General features: G+C 39.5%; 1 protein-coding gene across 6 annotated transcripts in view; it reads left to right on the forward strand.

The window, feature by feature from the left end:
• LOC105204096 overlaps window positions 1–20,294 on the forward strand; it is a 272,220-nt gene that overhangs the window by 118,928 nt on the left and 132,998 nt on the right. For all 6 annotated transcript variants that reach the window (XR_003269145.2, XM_039451075.1, XM_011173142.3 and 3 more), the window contains exons 3-4: window positions 770–850; window positions 2,037–2,259. Coding sequence is in view for 5 of the 6 variants with exons in the window: in XM_039451075.1 (XP_039307009.1) it covers window positions 770–850; window positions 2,037–2,259 (304 nt within the window). In the remaining variant the exon portion in view is untranslated. The remainder of the gene's footprint in view (window positions 1–769; window positions 851–2,036; window positions 2,260–20,294) is intronic.

Below are 20,294 nucleotides of genomic sequence, written 5' to 3' on the forward strand. Positions count from 1 at the left end.
AAGAATATAAAATCTTCTTGAAAGAATTTGATAATTTTGAACACACATAATTTGCTTACATGAAGAAATTTTATTTGTTTAAAATTATCGAGCTTTTTCTTTTATTACATTGTGATTGGATTAAATGCACAGAAAAAAATTAGTTTCAAATCAGCAATTCATTGTTTCATATATGTGCAAGGATATAAAATCTTGAAAGAATTTGATAATTTTAAGCATAATTTGCTTACACGAAGAAATTTTATTTATTTAAGATTATCAAGTTTTTTTTCTTTTATTACATTGTGATTGGATTACATGCACAGAAAAAAAATTAATATCAAATCAACATTTAATTGTTTCTTATATAAGCAAAAATATAAAATCTTGAATTCGATAATCTTAAACAGACAACATTTACTTGCACGATGAAACAGAATCAAACAAAATTTTGCTATGAAGCAATGAATTATTGATTTGATACTAACTCTTTCTTTTGTGTAGTTTATATTTGTTATAAATAAAAAATGCAGTCGTGTTATATTGAGGATTACTAGTATTGTGGAATTGCATTCAGTTCTTACAAATCATAGACCGCATTTAGTGAACCTTGTCGTGAAATAGCGAGATCTAAAACATCTTTCGTCACTATTGGATTAATATGAATTTCAGAGAACACTGAACTCCGATGGTGGACATAAAACAGCTGTATCGATCCACTATTAGCCGTTAGCTTTTGTACACTGAATTAACTAATTCCGTTCTAACAATAATTCTGTTTATGTTTTAGGGCTTCCAGCGGCCGCGGACCCGATTCGCCCCTCAGCTCGGATCTGGCGCTTGACAAACCTCGCCCCATACCATCCCCCAGGTAAATTCATTAATATTTCAGTACAATTGTACGCAATACGCTGATTGGTGTAACGTAAGTATTATTAAACCGTATTCGCGAAAAGGCGAAAACAAAATCGATAAAGACATATTTTTATTATATTAATCATTTTCCTCAACGTTTCAATATAATTTTAATCATATTATTTCAAACAATTTTCTTTTCTTCCTTTTTAATCGCTATCGTTATACAAAAGTAACTTTTTACTCGTTTGTACTCGCGCCCGTCAAAAATATCAGATTTAATCCGACATCGATGAATGAATGTTCTCTTTCTCTCACCTTTGAAGTTGTGCTTTTAAATCCCGGTGCTCTTCCATGTCTTTATTGATCCTACATTTTTGCCGCCTCGCGACGAAAGTGGTACAGAGAGAAAGACAAAGTGAGAGTGAGAGTGAGAGGAAGAGAGAGAGAGAGAGAGACGGACATTTGCATATACGCATTTGCATACACGTCGCACAAGGAGACTTAAGGCTAGATGGATTTAAGGCTCGAGAATAATCGTCGAAAGTGGAACGGTTCCTGCTCTGTAATCCTGTCGCGCGACGCCGCTCCCCCGTGAGATTATTGACATTGATACGCAAATGCATCTGTCCGCGCAATATCGGTCACCCGCGTTTGCACTCGAGTCTCACGTTTGCCACGCTGTAAAGAGAATTGCCTTTGTCATAGCACTTAAAGTCGCTCTTTTCCGCTTGCACAACGCTAGAATATATAAATGTCGATTCGCAGCTATCTCGCGCTACTAGGCGCGAATTAATTATAAAATTTAATGATGAATTAAATAATAAATGATACAAAACATTCTCGTTTATACAAAAGAAGTTAAAAGATGAATATAAAAACGCGTTTAAAGTTTGACAAGCAAAATTCATATGAATAATTATATTTTTAGACAACTTTCCACTGTTTTCTTATATTCTGGATATTATAAGAACGATTTAAGATTAAATAAAAGATTTGATTTTTTTTTTCAAAATTGAGAAGGTATTTAATTCCTTAATCGAATAATAACATTTAACATATTTCGAGCATTCCGTATTTCACATAAAAATATTATAAATATTACAATAATTAGATTGTTAGAACTCAGGAGCTTGGCTCTCCGACATAAAGCACCATCTATCGTCGAACGTTCTCCAGCGAGTTTTTACCCTCTGTTGCAGGCAAATCCACCCTCTATACGGGGAGAAAGCCGGCCTTTTGGGCTACTGCGACACGGTCGGTAACACGGAGAATTTTCCACCAGCCCCCAACATCGTTGTCGAGGGTGGCAGAATCGAATTCGTGCGCCCCTCGCAAGATGGCACGACGACACCCCGAAGAAACACAATGTCCAGAGCTTCGCAGACCTTCAACGAACAGCAGGAGAAATCCGATCCCGCCAAGGTTTGATACCATTTCTTGATTAACGCACGTTTCGTTGCTTCGCTGTTTTAATGTTCCAACAAAGAAAAAGATCTTGAAACAATTACGATAAAATCTAACGAATAATTTCCAACGAATTATCATTACATTATCTCTACGAAATTGCTCTCTGTATCATCTAAATTTTTGATTAATTTTGATACTTTTATTAACGCTCTCGCGAGTCGCTCGTAATCTTTATAAGGCTTCCGTCCCTACCGAGCGCTGGCAGGGCTCCTCGCTATAAGCAAGGGGCAGAAACTTTTAAGCTGTAATGACGAGCGTCGGGTCGAGCCCGTAACGAGATTTGTCGGCGGCGATTTCTGTGTCCTGACAAATCAAATCTGTCCGGCTCTTTGCGTCGGCTCTCTCTCTCTTGAAATTCCCTTCTCGCGTCCGCGATCTCGTGTCATTCAGCGCGCCCGCGCCGGTCACCGGTCGCGGACTCGCGACTAACCCTTTACACCCTTCATGTTGTATTCATTCGACGTAATTGATTTCCTCGACAGGCGGGGGTGACGTAGGATCTCCATAGTAAATTGGATCCCTCTCTGTCTCTTTCTCTCTTGTCGTCGTTAGGGCACGCACGAGAGGAGGGGAATATTCGCTGCACGCGCCAATACGACGATTACTCCGAAATTAACGATGTTTCGCGTGCTGCGTAACGTCGACAGCGACAACGAGGACGACGGTAGACCTAACGAGTTAATGAAATTCATTTGGCCCTCCTCTCACGCGCGCGCGCGCAGTGACTTTATAAAGCCCGACAGATATTAAACTCTTTCGTCGTCACGTGCAATCGCATTTGCATGCGTTTAATCGAGGCCTTTTCTCTTCTCTCTTCTTCTCGGCAACGACGACGACGACGAGAATATTTAAGCTACGAGGATTTCTTCGCGCTGTTGGTTGAGCCCGGAGTGATCGCTAGAACTTTCGTCGGATAAAGTTTGATGGCGTAAAGAGTGACAGACGCCTCGCTTTCTTCTCTTATTAAACGTTTTTTTCGTTATTTCGATCGTGAAAATTTATTTTCGCACGGAAAGTTAAACTGTTTCGAATCCATGAAGTAAATTTTATTTGCGGATACGTTAAACAACCTTCACGCAGAGTTAACTTACCGTTATTGCATGCGGAACTCCGTTCCGATTCAATCGCTGCGAAATGCAATTTGCGTTTCGGAACGAGCGCATCCCTGAAAAGTTACTAAATGTAACAATTTTATTCGCGATTTAATTTGCTCGATTTTGATTACCTCCGGACGAAGTTTTCGGGCGGAAATATTACCTCGAAAAATTATCAGACCCGAGACTCGTCCTGATTGAGATTGATTTAAATTAAATGTTTGGCAATTCTGGCGTGCGCGTACAGTGGGTGATCAAATTATTAGAGCCACGGTTCGAAAAATATGTTATTTTTTTTTTCTTTTGAGTTTGTGTAGAAATCAAATCAGCGAAGGTTCATACACACATGATAGCTTTTAATGGACAATTGCCCACTAAAACACGTTAAAAGGTAAACTTATTGTTAGCCTGTGTAATTATAAATCGTAAAACAAAAAACAATGACAATAAAATTAATATTGTATTTCATAGCGTTGCAATTATCGCCTCAATTAGTTTCGACGTACTTTCTGTACATTTTAAACAGTTTATTTTAATTGTTTCACTCCACTGTCACACATCAGTTAAACGTTCGATTAATTGACTTTGGTTGGTGATACGATGTTCCTTGGAAATTTCCTTCCTCGTCAATTCTCGAAGGGGTTGAGATCCGGAGAATTTCCAGACCAATCGAGAACTTTGATTTTTTTTTCATCTAGAAACTTGCTGATCTCCTCACGACAAGGTGCAGAATCACGCACCATAAATATAAATTCTATTCTGAAACCATTTCTGGACCTGGAGCAGCATCTTGGTGTTTAGCACACAAATGTATTATAATCGTTAATTTATGAGGGTGGCTCTAATTCAATCACTCTCTGTATTCTGCATTGACGTGAAATTTGGAGCAGCCTGCTGGTATTTACTGAAAAAATTGTACGCTTTGTTTTAGTCTTTCCTTTTATTGGCATCGATCTTACAAGAAATCTCGCACGCCTCGCGATAACGTGGGATAGGCTTCGGAACAATTCCTAGATTAACGATCTGTTCGGGTAACCCCTAGGTCAGTGATATATAGCAGCTTTTATCGTGAAATATCTTTTTCGGATAAGAACACCGATTTGTAGATTCGAGTTGTTTAAGGTTCGGTTGCACCGATGTTATTTTGGCTTTAAGTGAGATTTAAACGTGCGTCTGTCTTCATCTTTCTGTCTAAATAAAGACAGACTTTAAGTCTTGCTTAAAGCTAAATTAACGTCGGTGCAGTCGCATCTAAAATTAATATACATTTAAGATAACTATAATATATAGTAATGTTAACGTCACTTAATACGCCGAGCAATTAAATATTAATTAAAAATTTAATTAGAGCTCTTACTTTTTCTTTTAGATTAATTATTTCAATAATAGCTCTTTAATCGCACGTTATTCCATTCAAATGCGATTCAGAGGCTAATTGATGAAAATATCTTCGTGAAATTCGATGCACTCACGTGTCTTTTTTTTTTAAGTATCTCTTTCGATGAATCTACAAGATCGCGTTACCTCGCGATCGGGGCGACCGACGCGAGGTATTCAACGTCCGATTAATGCGCCGAGATAGCTCTGTATTATCTGCGTTCTCATTCCGCACGCCCGGCATTAATTATTGCTTTAAACGTCGTGTGTCCGCGCAGAACTCGTTGCGTCAGTTTTATCGTACGACTTATTAACGGAGCGGCGTACCGTTTTCCGACAGGCGCACAAAAGCGCGCGCGTTATTCATTCGGACAGCCGTGGAAGGTTTGCCGACAATGCCGGCGGCCTTGAATGAGAGCTCTCGCCGAAAGAAGTTGGAGAAGCGATCAGTTATTGTGTCCGTTCCGCATTTCCGACCGATCAGCATAACGAAGAGTTTTGGGGTTCGGCAACTTTTCCCAATCCTCTTGGCTACACCGAGCTCGCCGTGAACTCTTTCGACTCTTCGGGAATCAATTTCATTAAATTATCCGTAATTGGATTCCCCAAAACTCGTTTTTGTTGTAGATAAAGAGAGCAACGCGTTAGAAATCGTAAAGATTTAATCCGATTTTACGATCATCAAAATCACAGTCGGAATTCTAATTTTAATTGGACTTTAGGGGCTCGCTGAACGGGGATACTCTACTGTGTCGTGCTGGGTTTTAATCGATTTTTAGGAATTTGAGGAAAAGGAATAGATACTTTTTTAAATTTCTTTTTGTCCTTTTATTACATTTTATAAATCAAATTTATTATTATTATTTTTTTAAAAAGCTGTTATAACAATGATGTGTTTAATTTACTTGCATTGTTTGCACGATTCATCAATGTTTATTATTTCGAATTTTGCAGTAGGTCCAAGTTAAAAAATTGTCATTTTAATCAGTACTTTTACTGTTAGTGCTAGAATTATTAATTTTGTTGAATAAATAAATAAATAGTGCTTGTCCAAAAAATAAGTTCGGTTTTGTCCTATTTTTGTTTATCTCTTTGAGCTAAAAAAAAATATAAAAAATGAAGTCATCAACATAATTTTAATATCGACGATAAAGGGATGTTTATAAGTAAAATCGAAAAAAAATCGGTTCAGTAATTTTTTCTCACTCATGGACACCAATTTCAAAAAAACATGTTTCGAGAAAATTGCAATTAAGAATGTATAGGACATTTATCAAAACAAAAAGAAATGGGAAAAAATTACAGATTATTAAATATTGCATTTAAGTAATAGAAAAAATTTGGTGGTAATTTTCTATCTAGATACAAAATTATTTTAATAAAAAAAGTAGACGTGTGCTCTAATGAAAAAATATTAATAATAAAACAATGAAAAAAATCTGAGTTTTTTAATTTAAATACTTTAAATATTCAAAACGATTTATGTAAAGTTTCATTGCGATGCAGAGATTAATTTTGTAAAATAAATAAAGTTTATTTACAAAATAACTGAACAATCATAATGAAACTTTATAAATCTTCTTGAATACTTACAGTATTTACGCAAAAAATTCAGATTTTTCTTAATGTTGTATAAAATAATTTAATTTTTAACAAATAACGTTAATAAACTATAACAATATGTATGTTATTAAATAAAAATATAGTTCTATTTACGCAACGTTCATATGTAAGTTTATTTGAAGCGTTAAATATTAAACACATTTTCAAATTTTATTTACCTTGTATGTCCGATGCAACCTTAAAGTTGCATTGAAGTTTCTACGTAAATAATAATGTGCAGCGTTCAATTCTTGCTGCTGTAGCTCTGTAAATATTTGGAATTTTTATAAAATACTTTGCAGGGATATTCTACAGATTATAGGGATTAAAAATATGCAAGAAACGTTTTTTTGTGGGTTTTCTTCATCCGACACAGTAGAATACTCCTTTAATTTAGCTCGCGCGTCTCATCGCTGCTTGTTAAAGATGCGATTAATTACGCTTTCACCGTTCGATCGAGATTGGCACATTGACCGTCTTGACGGCGAAGAAAAGATTAATTGGATTAAAAGTGGCGTCCGCCCTCGAAATCGGACAACTCGATTATGCAAATTTACGCGAGCGGCGGTTTCAAATTGGATTCCGACTACGGATTTACCACGACGCCCCGCTACTTTCGACCGCGATAATATTTTCGTCGCGGGCGAAAATATTAACTTTCAATTTGCATCATAATAGCGTTCGAAACAGGTTCGGTTAATGAGCGGGACACTCAGAAACGGGGTAGAAGTCAAAAAGTCGCGACTTGCTCGTCCGTGCACGCGCGCGCGGGAGGAGATTCGCCTAGTCAGGTTAATATGCTAATTGCCGCATTCAAACAGCGGAACTAATTGAATTAAGCGATGCAAAAGGTCCGCCTCGAAATTAGCATGAATTAGAGGAGCCGCGCTAGCTCGCCGTCTTATCGCGCTGGACGAGCCGTTCGGAGCCGCGCGCTGCCCGCTCGGAAGTCATCTGACCGTAAAAAATAAAATCGGTCCTCCCTCGCCTTTGTCACGCGGAGCGGGAAGCGACGGGAAGCGCGCGACTCCTGTACATTCCGCGAGCGAGCCGCGAGATCTCTTACGAGCAAAGTTTCAAATTGAAATTCCATTTGGAATTCCTTGAATTCCTATTAATTCGGTTGCCAGCGACGGATTAGTGAGTCGCTTACCTCGCGACAGAAAAATCAATTTTATAGTCTCCCGACGTTTTCCCTTCGCTTTTTCCACGCTTTTCTCTCCGCTGAACGCACAAGGTGTATACCCTCGAGAATCCCCCGCGACGATTCGGCGAGAGATTTGTCGTCGGCAAGCCTCGCCGATATGACACGCGTGACAAGCGCCACGTCGGATAAGACGGATAAACGAAAAAACGTGTATCTCTCCCCTTCCAGTGTATTGCCTCTCGGCGCAATGTATGCGCGAGATCGGCGGGAAAAAGCCGCCTAGGACGCCTGTATTCGGTGAGAACGACGGCGGGATTGGCAGGTCGGATCGACTCGACGCGGCGTCCCGTGAAACGAGAGGGACCGTACCGCGGCGCGACGCGGCGCGGCGCGTTACACGCGCGCGTGTCGTGTCGGGACACGCGTATATACGTTAGCTCCCTCCTGAAAACACGCGGTATTCCGGCCGTCGTGACGGACAGTCCCATATTGTACCCGCCGCCGCCTCCGCGGACGCGGACGCGGACGCGGACGCGGACGCGCGCTTTGAGCGACAGCGACAATGGTAGTAGGCGTCGCCGATATACGCGGAGAGCCGGCTCGTTTCGAGCCGACGAGCGTGCCGAATAAAGGCCGGAATTTCGGCTGACGAGCACCGTTCGTGACTACTTTGCAGGGCCGCAACGGCCGTACGCCGAGAACACGCGGAAAATCCGAGACTCGTGTGTACTTTCGACTTTTTTTTCCCTCTCCTCGAAATAAACCGGAGACAGCGAGGAAGAGGAATTTTTTAATTAAAATTTTATTCAAATATCGATTGAAATATTAGGGCTAGAAGGATTTCTAGGCATCTCGCAAAAATGGGATGCAAAACTGGGAGATTATATCTTTTTGTCAGATTGTGAAAAAGATGAGGAAGAAGAATGGGAAAACATAATGAAAAAGATGATAAATAGTACTAAGCTTTGGTGAAATAATTTCAATTAAATGTCTGGTTAATACAACCAAATATTTAGTAACCGTTTATTAATCGATTGATTACTATTATATGTTTGGTTACAATTAATATCATTACATTAACTAAATATTTAATTCTTTATTGCATAATATCCTCTGTAAAAAACATTTTTTTTAGCAGTTTTTACGTATTAGGTAATTGATTTATATTACACATTTCGTTATGTTCCCAAGACTTGTGTGTATACATAAACAAAAATATTTAATTATTTTGCATTAACTGTTAGTTAGAAACAAAAGCTCAAGCAAAATTAGCATCTTTTTTTACAAAAAAATTCATGTTAGAATGAAAATGATAATAAACATTTCTTAAAAATCTCTATATTCATATTGTTGAGGTCACTGATTTTAAATCTGCATTCATAATTCAAATTTTAAATAGCAGACCCAAAATAACTATCAAGACACGTTGAACTAATTAATTCTGACTTCAAATTTGTAATCAGTAAACCTCAAAAACCTTCATATATCCTAAAATTCAACAAAATACATTCAATGAAAAAAATTTGTTCGACAAAGGATTAATTAAAATTATTTGCCCCAAGCTTGATTATTATTACTAAACTTTTTTTTTAGTCAAGACATTAATACTGTGCGCGTCACATTCAAGAAATAGTACAGTTTCATTTTGAGATTAAAAATTGTTCTGCACTGAAAGAAACAGTGTAGTAGGAATAATTTAGCTTTGAAATAATTTCAATTGAGTGTTTGATTAATATAATAATATTTAATAATTATGTTAATAATAGCGAAATATAATAACCAATCGGTTATTAAACGATTATCAAACTGTTACTTTATTACCAAATATTTGATTACATTAACTGAATATATTTAATTGAAACTATTTCACGAAGAGGCTTAGTAACTATCTGGGTTTAATTATTATTACAAGATTCTTTTTTTCTTAAATGTCACTTGAACAACGAGTTGCAGTTTCATTACTACTTTATTACTTAATATCTTTAGAGATAACTTTCGCACTGGCGAGAGTTATCTCCGAAGATATTAAATAACACGTTTATACATAAGAGATCTTCGTGGAAATTTCAGCTGCGTCGCTGCAACCGCAGCACGCGCATTCACGCGAATTCACGCGTAGCGTCGCCGGCTTTATCGATGCCATTGTTTCGTCATGCCGCGATCATCGTTGCAAAAATACGACACGGCGACGCCAGCCGCCACCGTTTTATCGCGCATGACGAACTTGAAAGAGATGATTCAAATCCCTTGACACTCGGGGATTTTATGTCGCGTTGAATTAACACTCGCCGACGATTTCCTGCTAACATTGCACTCGCCTGCAGAGTTTAACGTTCAATGCAACGAGAGATAAAATTATCTTTTCAAGGAGCTGATACTGGGCTGATATCAGGCGTCGATCAGATCAGATTAGAAATGGTGTCAATCGCAATTTCGCTTCGCGTCGTAATAAACGTGATATCGATTCTAATTACCTTGATTCATAAATTATATCGTAATACGTTTTTGGGTCGACGCACGTCTGGTAGCGGTTTCACCTCATTTCCGCGGACCATAAATATTGCCACAATCATACGGCGCATTATTCATAATATTGAATACGCGCGTGACGTCTTCGGAAGACGGAAACACGCGCGGCCGCGTAATGCATCATTAATATCGCCCCGCAGACGTCGCATGGACTTACGCAATTACACCGCGCGAATGCAATTAGAAATCTCTAATCTCAAATTGTGCGATCCGTTGCGTACGTGCTGTGCGCGAATTTCTGCATAATTGATGCTTTAAAGCAGCGCTTAAGAGGCCCCTGCGAGACGCACGAACATGGATTGGAGAAACACTTAGCGCAATTTCTTACGGTAAAGCAAACAGCGACCAGGTAGAATTTTACGAAAGTAAAGAGAGAGAGACTTTTATTGCAAGTCGACGAATTGATTACTCGGTGACGGTAATGGTGCACACGTCGTTTCTGCGACGCGATTAGCGGACACGTTTTCGAATATTCTACGCGCGCCGTGTGTGCAGAATTACCTTATTAGATAAGATGAAATCTTGCGTCCCTTTTACTAAGCACCAAAGATATATCACTGTCATTACGTTATGATGGATGGTACAGAGCTCTAACATCGAGGTAATATATTACCTGTATATCTCTAATTAATTATGCGGGATATATATTCCACAAGCTTTCCTTCATTTACAGATATTTTGACAAATTTAGAAGCGACTTGCATTCAATGAGAACTTTATACGGGAAACCATAATTTATAGCGCTGCTTTCTTTCCCGGCAGTATCGTCTCGCTAATTTCTCTAGGAAGAGAGACTTCGCCTGTCTTCTCACCCCAGTTGGCAAAATTGTTTAATTTGTAATCCCCGTGTAAATGTCAAGGTTCGATATTTCACGGTCGAGAAAAGGGTTTAATTTTTTTTATTTTTTTATTTTTTTTGGTATCTCTAATCGAGAGAAAGCACGAAAGTTTCTGGATATCCTTGGGTTACCCCGGTAAATCCACACCGCTTCTTCCGCCACGTACCGCGCGAAAGCTGAAACGAATTAATTATTATAGAAATTAACAAACGAACGGATAGGATGAAGGCTTAGCAGCGATCGAAGGCGAAACTCTATCGGCTCGCTTTCCAATTAGTGCGCGCGCGAGGCTCTTCGATTAATTAAAGTACGATGGAAAGTGTACGCGCGGCGCTTTTTCGTGTTTGCCCGACTAAGGCCATTGTCCTCGTTAATTAGTGCACGAGGCACGCGCATAATTATCGAGAGTTTATTCGCGACTAATTATAAACCCCTAATTAGCTGTATGCGGGCGCGAGACGTGTTCCTCTCGACGGCGGCAGGCGGCATAATCGAGCGCGACGATTTTCTGGCGTTACCGTCGCTATCGCGATAACATCAAAGGCGAAATTGGCACGTCGCCTTCCCTCGGATTTAACGATGAATTCGCTGGTTCGAAATTACTGCGAGCGCCGCTGCCGCGTGCAATTTCGAGAAGCTCGCTCGAAAATCTTTGAAGTAGATCGGATTTCGAATACGATTCTCTGTTAATTTTAAGACGAAATTTCAACACTTTATACTGGAAATTTTATACATTCTTATTCAAGAATTTATTCATTCTTAAATATAAAATACTAAAGAATAGAAATATATGATTTATAAAAATAATTTCTGTTTAGACGAAGGATAGATACACGTACAGGGTGTTTGCTATCTGATAAAATCAGGAAAACTTGGACTTTTCATTTATTTTTATTTTTAAAAATCATGGATTTTTACAGGATTTTATTGGTATTAATAGAAACTTTGGGAAGCTACTTTTAAATTTTCTCTCTCTTTTTCTGACAAAGTTGTTTCTTTGAATTTTTTTTCTAGATAATGCGAAATCGATTAGCAATAAATATGGCATACACATCTACGTACATTCTCTCGTGATTTGCGAGTGTTTATTTAAAAAAGTTAGTGATATATCGTTCCAAATTGGCGTTGTACATTTAATTCACCTTGCGAATTTTTCGGTGATCTAGTCCATGTTTTCGGACAGATCGTTATATGCCACTTAATTCATGTTAATTCCTTTTAGCACTTTCCTAAATTTAATATTCAAAACTCGAGTAGTTCTTCTTGTTATCATACGATTAAGGAACATTAAGAGGTATAATAAAATTAATTGATTTCAAAACTATATTAAAAGGTTCTCTAATCTGGAATTTTGAATCTGGGAATTTTCAGGGATTTCTTTAGCAAAATGTAAGAGTAAATGCCCTGATGTACCATAAATACACGTTTAAAGTGTTATATAATAAAGCTGGAAATAGCGCAACTGCTGTTATTAACCGAACGCATGCAACAAGAAGATTGAAAACAACACTAAATTAGCAACGAAGAAGGCACTAAATAACCGCGTATGTTTCATTCGGTTTATTTTATACGCCTCGCTGTTCCAGCTTATATAATAATTGTAGATCCCAGGCAACTTTTGCGCGAACTTGAGAGAGAGAGGTGTCGTCCAACTACTCAAGGACGTGCTGAAATATCAGCTTTAAGATGGACATTTACGCGGCACTCGTGCGTGCCGCACGAACTCGCCGCTCGTCGTTACCATGCCCAGTCGTAATGCATAGTTATGCCTACGTTTATAACCCTTTAACCACCTGCAGGATCCGCGACTCGTAAACGCCAAGGACATCAAAGTGTTCCGCGTCGATGGATCCGAAAACTCGTCTCCGCGGGCCGTTACTTTCCACGTTCGCGCGTTTAGCGTTCGTTAAACGCGACTCGACTTCGCCAGTGTCGATAGCCTTATCTAATTAGCGATTCAGCGATTTCATATCGCCGCACAGCCTCGTGAGCGCGACTACTAGATGAAGAAAAGAGTTAACGACATCCGACAAGCTACTTGAGCCAAGCTCTTAGAACATGAGCTGTAATTAACATAATGTTACAACGCTAAGTTTAGGTGAACAAATTTGTCTTGGAAAAATGTAGAAATCGTGATCAAGATTATTATCGGAATATTTTTGCCTTTGTATTTTTTTTAATTTATAATAATAATAGGGGAGGATTACTTTCGTAATTTTAGTCCTTAATTGCTGCGAAACAACACATTCTTTTAATTTTTAATTTTAGTCAAATGAGAAGAGAATTAAGGATATATAAAACATTAGAACATTAAAACTTTAAAAAATTATGAAAAAGTTACAGATTATTTTATATTGCATTTGAAAGCAGTAGAAAAACTTTACGATTTTTTGTCTGGATAAAAAATTATTTCATTAAAGAGTATAGATATGTGCTCTAATGAAAATATAATTAATGATGAAATAATGAAAAAAAAATCTCAATTTTTTTTAAATTTAAATATTCAAGAGGATTTATGTAAAGTTTCATTGCGATGAAGAGATCAATTCGGTAAAATTTCGTGTATAGATTTATTTATTTATTTACACAATAACTAAACAGACAATCTCAGTAAAACACACTTTGTATAAATTATTGAATACTTGCACAAAAAAATTGAGATTTTTCTTAATGTTACAAAAAAAATAATGAACTTTCAATACCAAATAGAATAAATAGAAATATGTTATTAAATAAAAACATAATTCATAACTTACTCATAACTTTCATATGTATGTAATTTATTTCATATTAATATTAAACACATTTCCAAATTTTAATTACTTTACGGAGGCTGCTTGTCCAATACTTCTTTAATGGAAGGTTCAAAGCGTTCCATTTCATTTTGTCTAAAATACATAATTTTATCGAGCTTGCCATCGTTTAAATAAAGCGTGAGAAAATTAGAGTCAGAGTTAGCTGACCTTCTCTAGACAACAATCAGCCTTATGTCGGCTCGGCAATTACGCACTTTATTAAAGATTGTGACTTAATTATGATGTCATAATGCGGCGCGAGTCGGAGAAGGCGTTGAATTTCGATCGCGATTAAAGATCACCGTATGGAGTAACGAGCGGAACCGTACGAGATAATCAGACCGTTTACGAAAGCGTGGAAAATATATGATCCGCAGGAACGAATTTAATTATCCATTGTATAACGGCCTGGCTAAAAATAGTATTGCACATGTAGCGCGCTCATAAATTTCCACGAGATCTGCTTCACGTATACCGCAAACCTTTCTCGCGGAGCCTTTTGCGATATTATTATAATATATTGCAAATAGTTCACGCGTACCGCGTCGAATGGCGACATAATTTGTTCCGTAATCCACGGTCAAAGCGTCTTTTTAATCAAATCTGTTTTCACGGGCGAAACGCACATTACCGACAACTCGATTATTTCTATTTTCCCGTTAATGACATCGGCTGAATACAACGGTTATTATCAGATTCAGTAAACAGCGCGTCACGTACAGACGTCGCGATATCGTGGATTTCACAATTAAATCGCGTACGGGCACCGATGTAATCGGCGAACGGTCGGGCGATCGATTAAAAACAACAGCGCAGAGAATTACCTCCAATTATTTCGGTCCGACCGAAATAACGGCGTTACGCGCGCCGCGCCAGATTTTACGGGCGGAATTGCGTTGCGGCAGTTGCATATTCGTTACACTGGGGAATTCGTACGTCGCGACGGGCCTCCCAATCTCGATGTATCCAGGCACATTGTTGTAAAAAAAAAAACAGCTGTTTAATGCAGGAAAACAAAGAAAAGCCATTCTAATCATTTTGCATGGAACGGTTTAAGTATCAATATTATTTCCACGAATATTATCAAATTATCATATTCTTATTTAAGGTTGTACGGGTTTTATCTCAGAATATTATTAAAAATATAAACATTTCATAGAATATTTTAATATTACGTTTGAGTACCTGTGTAAAATTTGAGCACAATTCACGTATTGGTTTAAAAGTTTTAATTTTTTTAAACAATAATTTGTTATATTGGACTAACGAAATTAAAACACGTGATTAAAAGGCCTGTGCGTCAGTCATAGCGGTACCGTTCTTGGTACCGCATAATAACTTGTCCGGCTTCATGACTGTCTTTCCAGTGCGACGAATATGCGGCGCGCAATTTTTGAGTTGTAAATTATAAAAATTAAAAATTAAAAAATTATTCGGCACCAAGAACCGCTATAACTGGCACAGGCCTTCTAGTCTCGTATTTTAATTTTTTGTTTACTGTTGATTCTTAGAAAAAAACCTGCAAAGATGAAAAAGTAACACTACCAATTAAATCAAAATTTGTACATATATTAATAAAACTTTAATAAATATTCATGTAAAAATTCATTTAGTTCCACTTACTCGTTTAAAAGTTATTTTTTTAAAATTACTTATAACAAAATGTACTGCAAACACAATTATAAATCAAATTTTTCATTGTTCTCTTCTTTGTAGCTAGTTTCAAGATCAAAATTTGGACATTCCCGACACAATTTTTGTTGTTGACTAGTAAAAAGAAAGAATAAACCTTAAAAAGCCTTCCGTTTTTAAATTTCGTTAACTTTTAGCTCATATTTTATAACCAAAACATCCTTGAAGCGAAAATTATATATGCAGTAAACAAAATAAATCTGATAAAACATATGCTGGTATTTTATCAGCAGGAATACCATCACAGCAGCTTCTCTCGATGTCAATTTGTTGCTCTGTTTTCTGATCCTCTTGTTGCCAGCGTTTCATTAATAATAGCAGTTGCGCATGGAGAATCGAGTAAACATTGTTCCATGCACATAGTTATAAAATACGCAGAATTTTTAAAGTTTTTTCCCCCTAACGTTTTTCAGTCGTATCTTTAATTACCAAACCGTGCGAGGGGCTCCAACGACTAAAAGCCCGGATGCGGTGATTATTGACGAAACTTGTGGTCTCAGGGGTGCGTGAATGTCCGACCGACGAAATACCATTTATCATACTTAGTGCAGCGGCTTGTGATCTGGCCTAATATCCCGTGAAAAGCAGCCGCTCGAATGAAAGTTCGGAAATTAATCGGGATGAAAGGACGAGCTTTCTACGCGGTGTAGACTGTCGGCTTAAGCGATTAGGCAATACCGGAAAGGTGTGATTATCGTGTTATTATTCCTCAGTAGTCTCGTAAATAATATCTCTGTCGTAAGAGACTAAAAATATCTTCCGTTTATTCCGCGCTAAGATTGATTTTATAAAATCCAATTATTTGTTATATTTCTCTTTTAAGAATTTTATTTTATTTTTTTGGAGCACCGAGCGTTCCATGCTCCAACGATCAACCCTGATTATCGGCGGCTCGTGTCGCAATTGGCTATCGCAACGTTGGATTAACATTCTTATTCTTGAAAGAAAAGAGTTCCCTGGTTTCACAAACACGTTTCTGCAGGAGCAAGAAATCTCGTTGCACCGTAGCGCATATATATATTTCCTTCATCTCTGATTTCACGCAGAGCTGCGTTAAATGCATTTCACGCGTTAAGGAACATTCATATTCCTTTAGGATATTAATAATCCTGCTCTCTCTGTACACACATCCAGTCATTTCCGATACATTTCGCGACTCAGCGTATGTTAATGCGGCGTACGTGCGAACGGCGGCTGTTAATTGGCCGATCTCGTTTCCTGGAAACCGGTATCGAGTAGAGATAGCCGATCGCGGAGGTAGCGCTGGGGTGCCATCTCGGGATCGATACGACCCTGGAGAGGCCCAAGACGCATGTAGTCGATTGTGAGAGAGCAACTGCCTCGGGTCGCACAGGTGGTCGGCTAATAATAGCTCATATATACACGTACGACTACGCGGGCTATAGAGTACCTGGCTTAACTGGCGTGTCTATGGAACGTGCTAGCATCTCGTTTCGCTCCGTTCAGCGTATGTTAATGCACGCGGTTAACGCGAGTTCGCGCGCAGCCCAGAAATTTTCATTATCCATTAATGGCGATATTAGTCAAACAGCGCGAGGAGAGTTATCCCGTTTATTAGATGGACCGCAATAGCGGCGCGGCGGTAATATTCGAGATACTTCGCGAAACGGAATAGCGAGATAATATTTTTATACGCGCCAATTTCTTTCGTGTACATTCTCCTTAACGAACGGAGTTCTTTATTTTTTTAACATCGAAGCTCCCCAGAGTCGGTCAACGTTTGCCATCTTTTAATCGACCAGCTCGATACCTTCGTAGATTGTTGCAGGTACTCTTTTTTTTTTTCTAATTGTTCGATTTTCACTCATTATCTTGGCTCTTGCGAAAAGAGAGACAGAGAGAGATTTCGAGTTTATTAATAAAGCTCTGGCAACGGCGGACGAATTGGAAAAACCTATTCGAAGACACACGCGTTTTCCCGGACAAATTTCGGGCCGCCCTTTTTGCAATTACGGGACGGAATGCGTTTCGAGCACTTTGGCGCCCACTCGAATATAACGGCCGGTATATAGTTTGGCAGCAACAGACGTAATTACTCGACCCTTTGAGGTTTCAGACCCCTTGCCGATATTAGCAGGATCGTAAACCCGAATTGAAGCCCCGCTCGTGCCCCTCGCTCTCGGAGCCTGCGTTGCTCGCATAATCGATGCCAACGAGAGGCCGTTTCCGATATTGTTTGCCAAAAATTCCCGCTCGCGAAACTCCGCGAAGCCCTCTATTAACGCGCGGTATTATATCGCGTGTCGTTGAAAATTTCCGAGCGTGAGATTCATGGAAAGCGGTCGGTCGCTCGTGACGCGATCTATCAGCGGTATTACGCGATAATTGCGGGATTACTCTAGCGGTCGCATTGTTAGTCGTCGACCCCAAACCGCAAACTGCATAATTACGGAAACGAATGCTTAGCGCAATCTTGTCGGTGAAAATAAAGCGGACGTGCTGTTTTGCAGGAAGTTTCTCAACGTTGTTATAAATAAGTCATCCCGAGTATCATCTCATTGATATTTTACGAGCAAAGAAAGCTGCGAGGAACTGCATTTTAAATCAAAGAGACGGTAGTGGCACTTTGCAGCAATTTTATCGAAGCTTGATTTGCAAATTAAAATTTACGCGAGTCATTTATATTCCTTTTATATTTACAACGCTCATTTTTACTACTCCACTTTATCTTTCTTACCACTTTTTACTACTCTACTACTTTTCCCGTCGCGGAACGATCGCTATAAATAGCCATAAAATTTTTACAAGGCAAATAATTATAATTACAAGAGTGACGTAAAGTCCGTCTAATTAGTTGCCTTTTCCGGCGCTCATTCAGTTAATCGCGAGTGCTTTCTTGGAGAACGCGAGATACGGCGAGAGCCCTCCTCGCCAAATCGGAAGTGTCGCGCTCCTCAAATGGCGAGACGACGAGGGCTCGCAAGAAAGTGACGCGAGTTCTTCCTTTTCACGGTCGATGGAAGAGTCCGGTTATATACAGAGTGTGCAAGAGCAAATGCGACTTTCATTCCTTAATCCCGCTTATCACTTGCTTTTTTTTGAAAAAAGAAAAAAAGAAACGCGACCAAAGGAGACATCCTCGCGAGCTTTTAATCGCTTCCCGACATTAAATATTTTATTGACCAAGCTCATTGAAATTCCATTAAAGTAAAGTACGCTCGAAGAGGATGCAAACGATCTCCTCACTTTTGATAATTCCAGAAAGTATCGCGGAAAGGATCCCGTATTGCAATATAACGTGTCGTTGGGAAATGATCGGCTCGAGATTAATCGGACAATCCGCGAACGTAAAGCAATGCCATTAGTTTCGCGACACCCCGCGTGGACGGCAGGAAGTCGGCGGGAACCTGTTGCAGGTCGCACTTAGCACCTATTTTCACCGCGGTTCTCGAGTTACCGCGTGCCGATCGCAATCGATCAGCGCGATCTCCCCGACCCGGCTCGCGGTTGATCGTTCGATCGGCTTGCGAAACGTACGCGCGCAGCGCGCGCGTTGTTACAACCATTATAATGCAACCATTATCTCTCATTAGTCACAGCCGTAAAGGTATGCCGGCTATTCGGTTCCACGTGCTGTCGGAGTTGCGCGGGATTAATCTCGTTAGCGCTAATACGAATACAAAATCATTTATTCGGGCGTAAATATTAAACGGCGAGCGAGTTAAATACAAATTGATGTCACGATCGTCGAGGGGGTTAAAATCGACCGTTTAAAATGCTATAATACCTATAATGACATATGTATACGCCTTTCATAATTCGCTTACTTCACCAAATGTTGCATAGCGTATAACGCGCTAATGCAATAACGTCGCGAAATCCGATGTCACATGGTAATGCTAGCTAAACAAAAGCGCGATATATCTAATTTCTGTGCGGTGTAATTGAAACATGTAGAGTGACATAACGGCACACGCGGAAACAGACGGGAGCGACAGGACGAAATATGTCCTGCAGGTCCCGTTGAATCGTCCACATCTGCCTGACGATGTTTCTTCGTTAGGCGTCTCCCCGCGGTGACGTGTAAAAAGCAGCAGATATCCGCTGGTTACCAGCCGGCCATCCGGCAATTCTTCAGGACGTTAAGCAGGACGAGGGTGTAGCCCGTAATTATTGTTAATTAACATTTATGGAGACACGTACAGGCTTTTTAGTATTTCTCGGTGGTGGACGAGCCGGCCGTCGTTATCGCGATCCATCGTGAAGCCGCGATTTCTATCTATTAATTAGAAAAACGTATTTGTCAGCGACGAAACTTTCCCCTCCCTGCCCCGTGGAAAGTTACGCTCGATGTGGCGTTCGTCGAGGGACGAGCGATATTGCGATACGTACAAAGTGTGTGTACCTTGTTTAATCGAAAGTGGTATAACAATCGGGTCTCGGGGAAAATTACTAGCCAAAAGATAAACGAGACGGTAGACTACGAAACGGGCGTTAGCGGCAGCGAAAACCGCGGTTACCGATTAACAAGTATAATCATCGACAAGTATACGCCTCGGGGAGCGATCTTAATTACCGGCCTCTTGCTTTATCACGATCGTCCGTTATTTTCCCGACTCCTACCACGACGTGAGCTCCACTTCCGTGGCGCGCTGGTCCATCAAGGTTTCGTTCTAAACAAGTTCCGCCGCGATAACTCGCGTTCTTGTTGAAACACGATCTCTCTCTCTCTCTCTCTCTCTCTCTCTCTCTTTCTTTGATCTCTCGCTCGATCGTCCCCTCTCTCCTCTTTGCTTCGCTTAAAACCGAACGGAGATAATCTCGGTCGTGATGTGTACTCGACGGGGAACAATAGTCCCAGTCTGTTCGCGCGGTGGCGACCCACACCCCCGTTTTAGCGCGTGATCAAAGATCGCGTCGGTATCAGCTCTCGTACTATCGATGTTTTTTGCCG

The sequence above is a fragment of the Solenopsis invicta genome, chromosome 6, assembly GCF_016802725.1.
Source record: "Solenopsis invicta isolate M01_SB chromosome 6, UNIL_Sinv_3.0, whole genome shotgun sequence".
NCBI classification, from domain to species: Eukaryota; Metazoa; Arthropoda; class Insecta; order Hymenoptera; family Formicidae; genus Solenopsis; species Solenopsis invicta.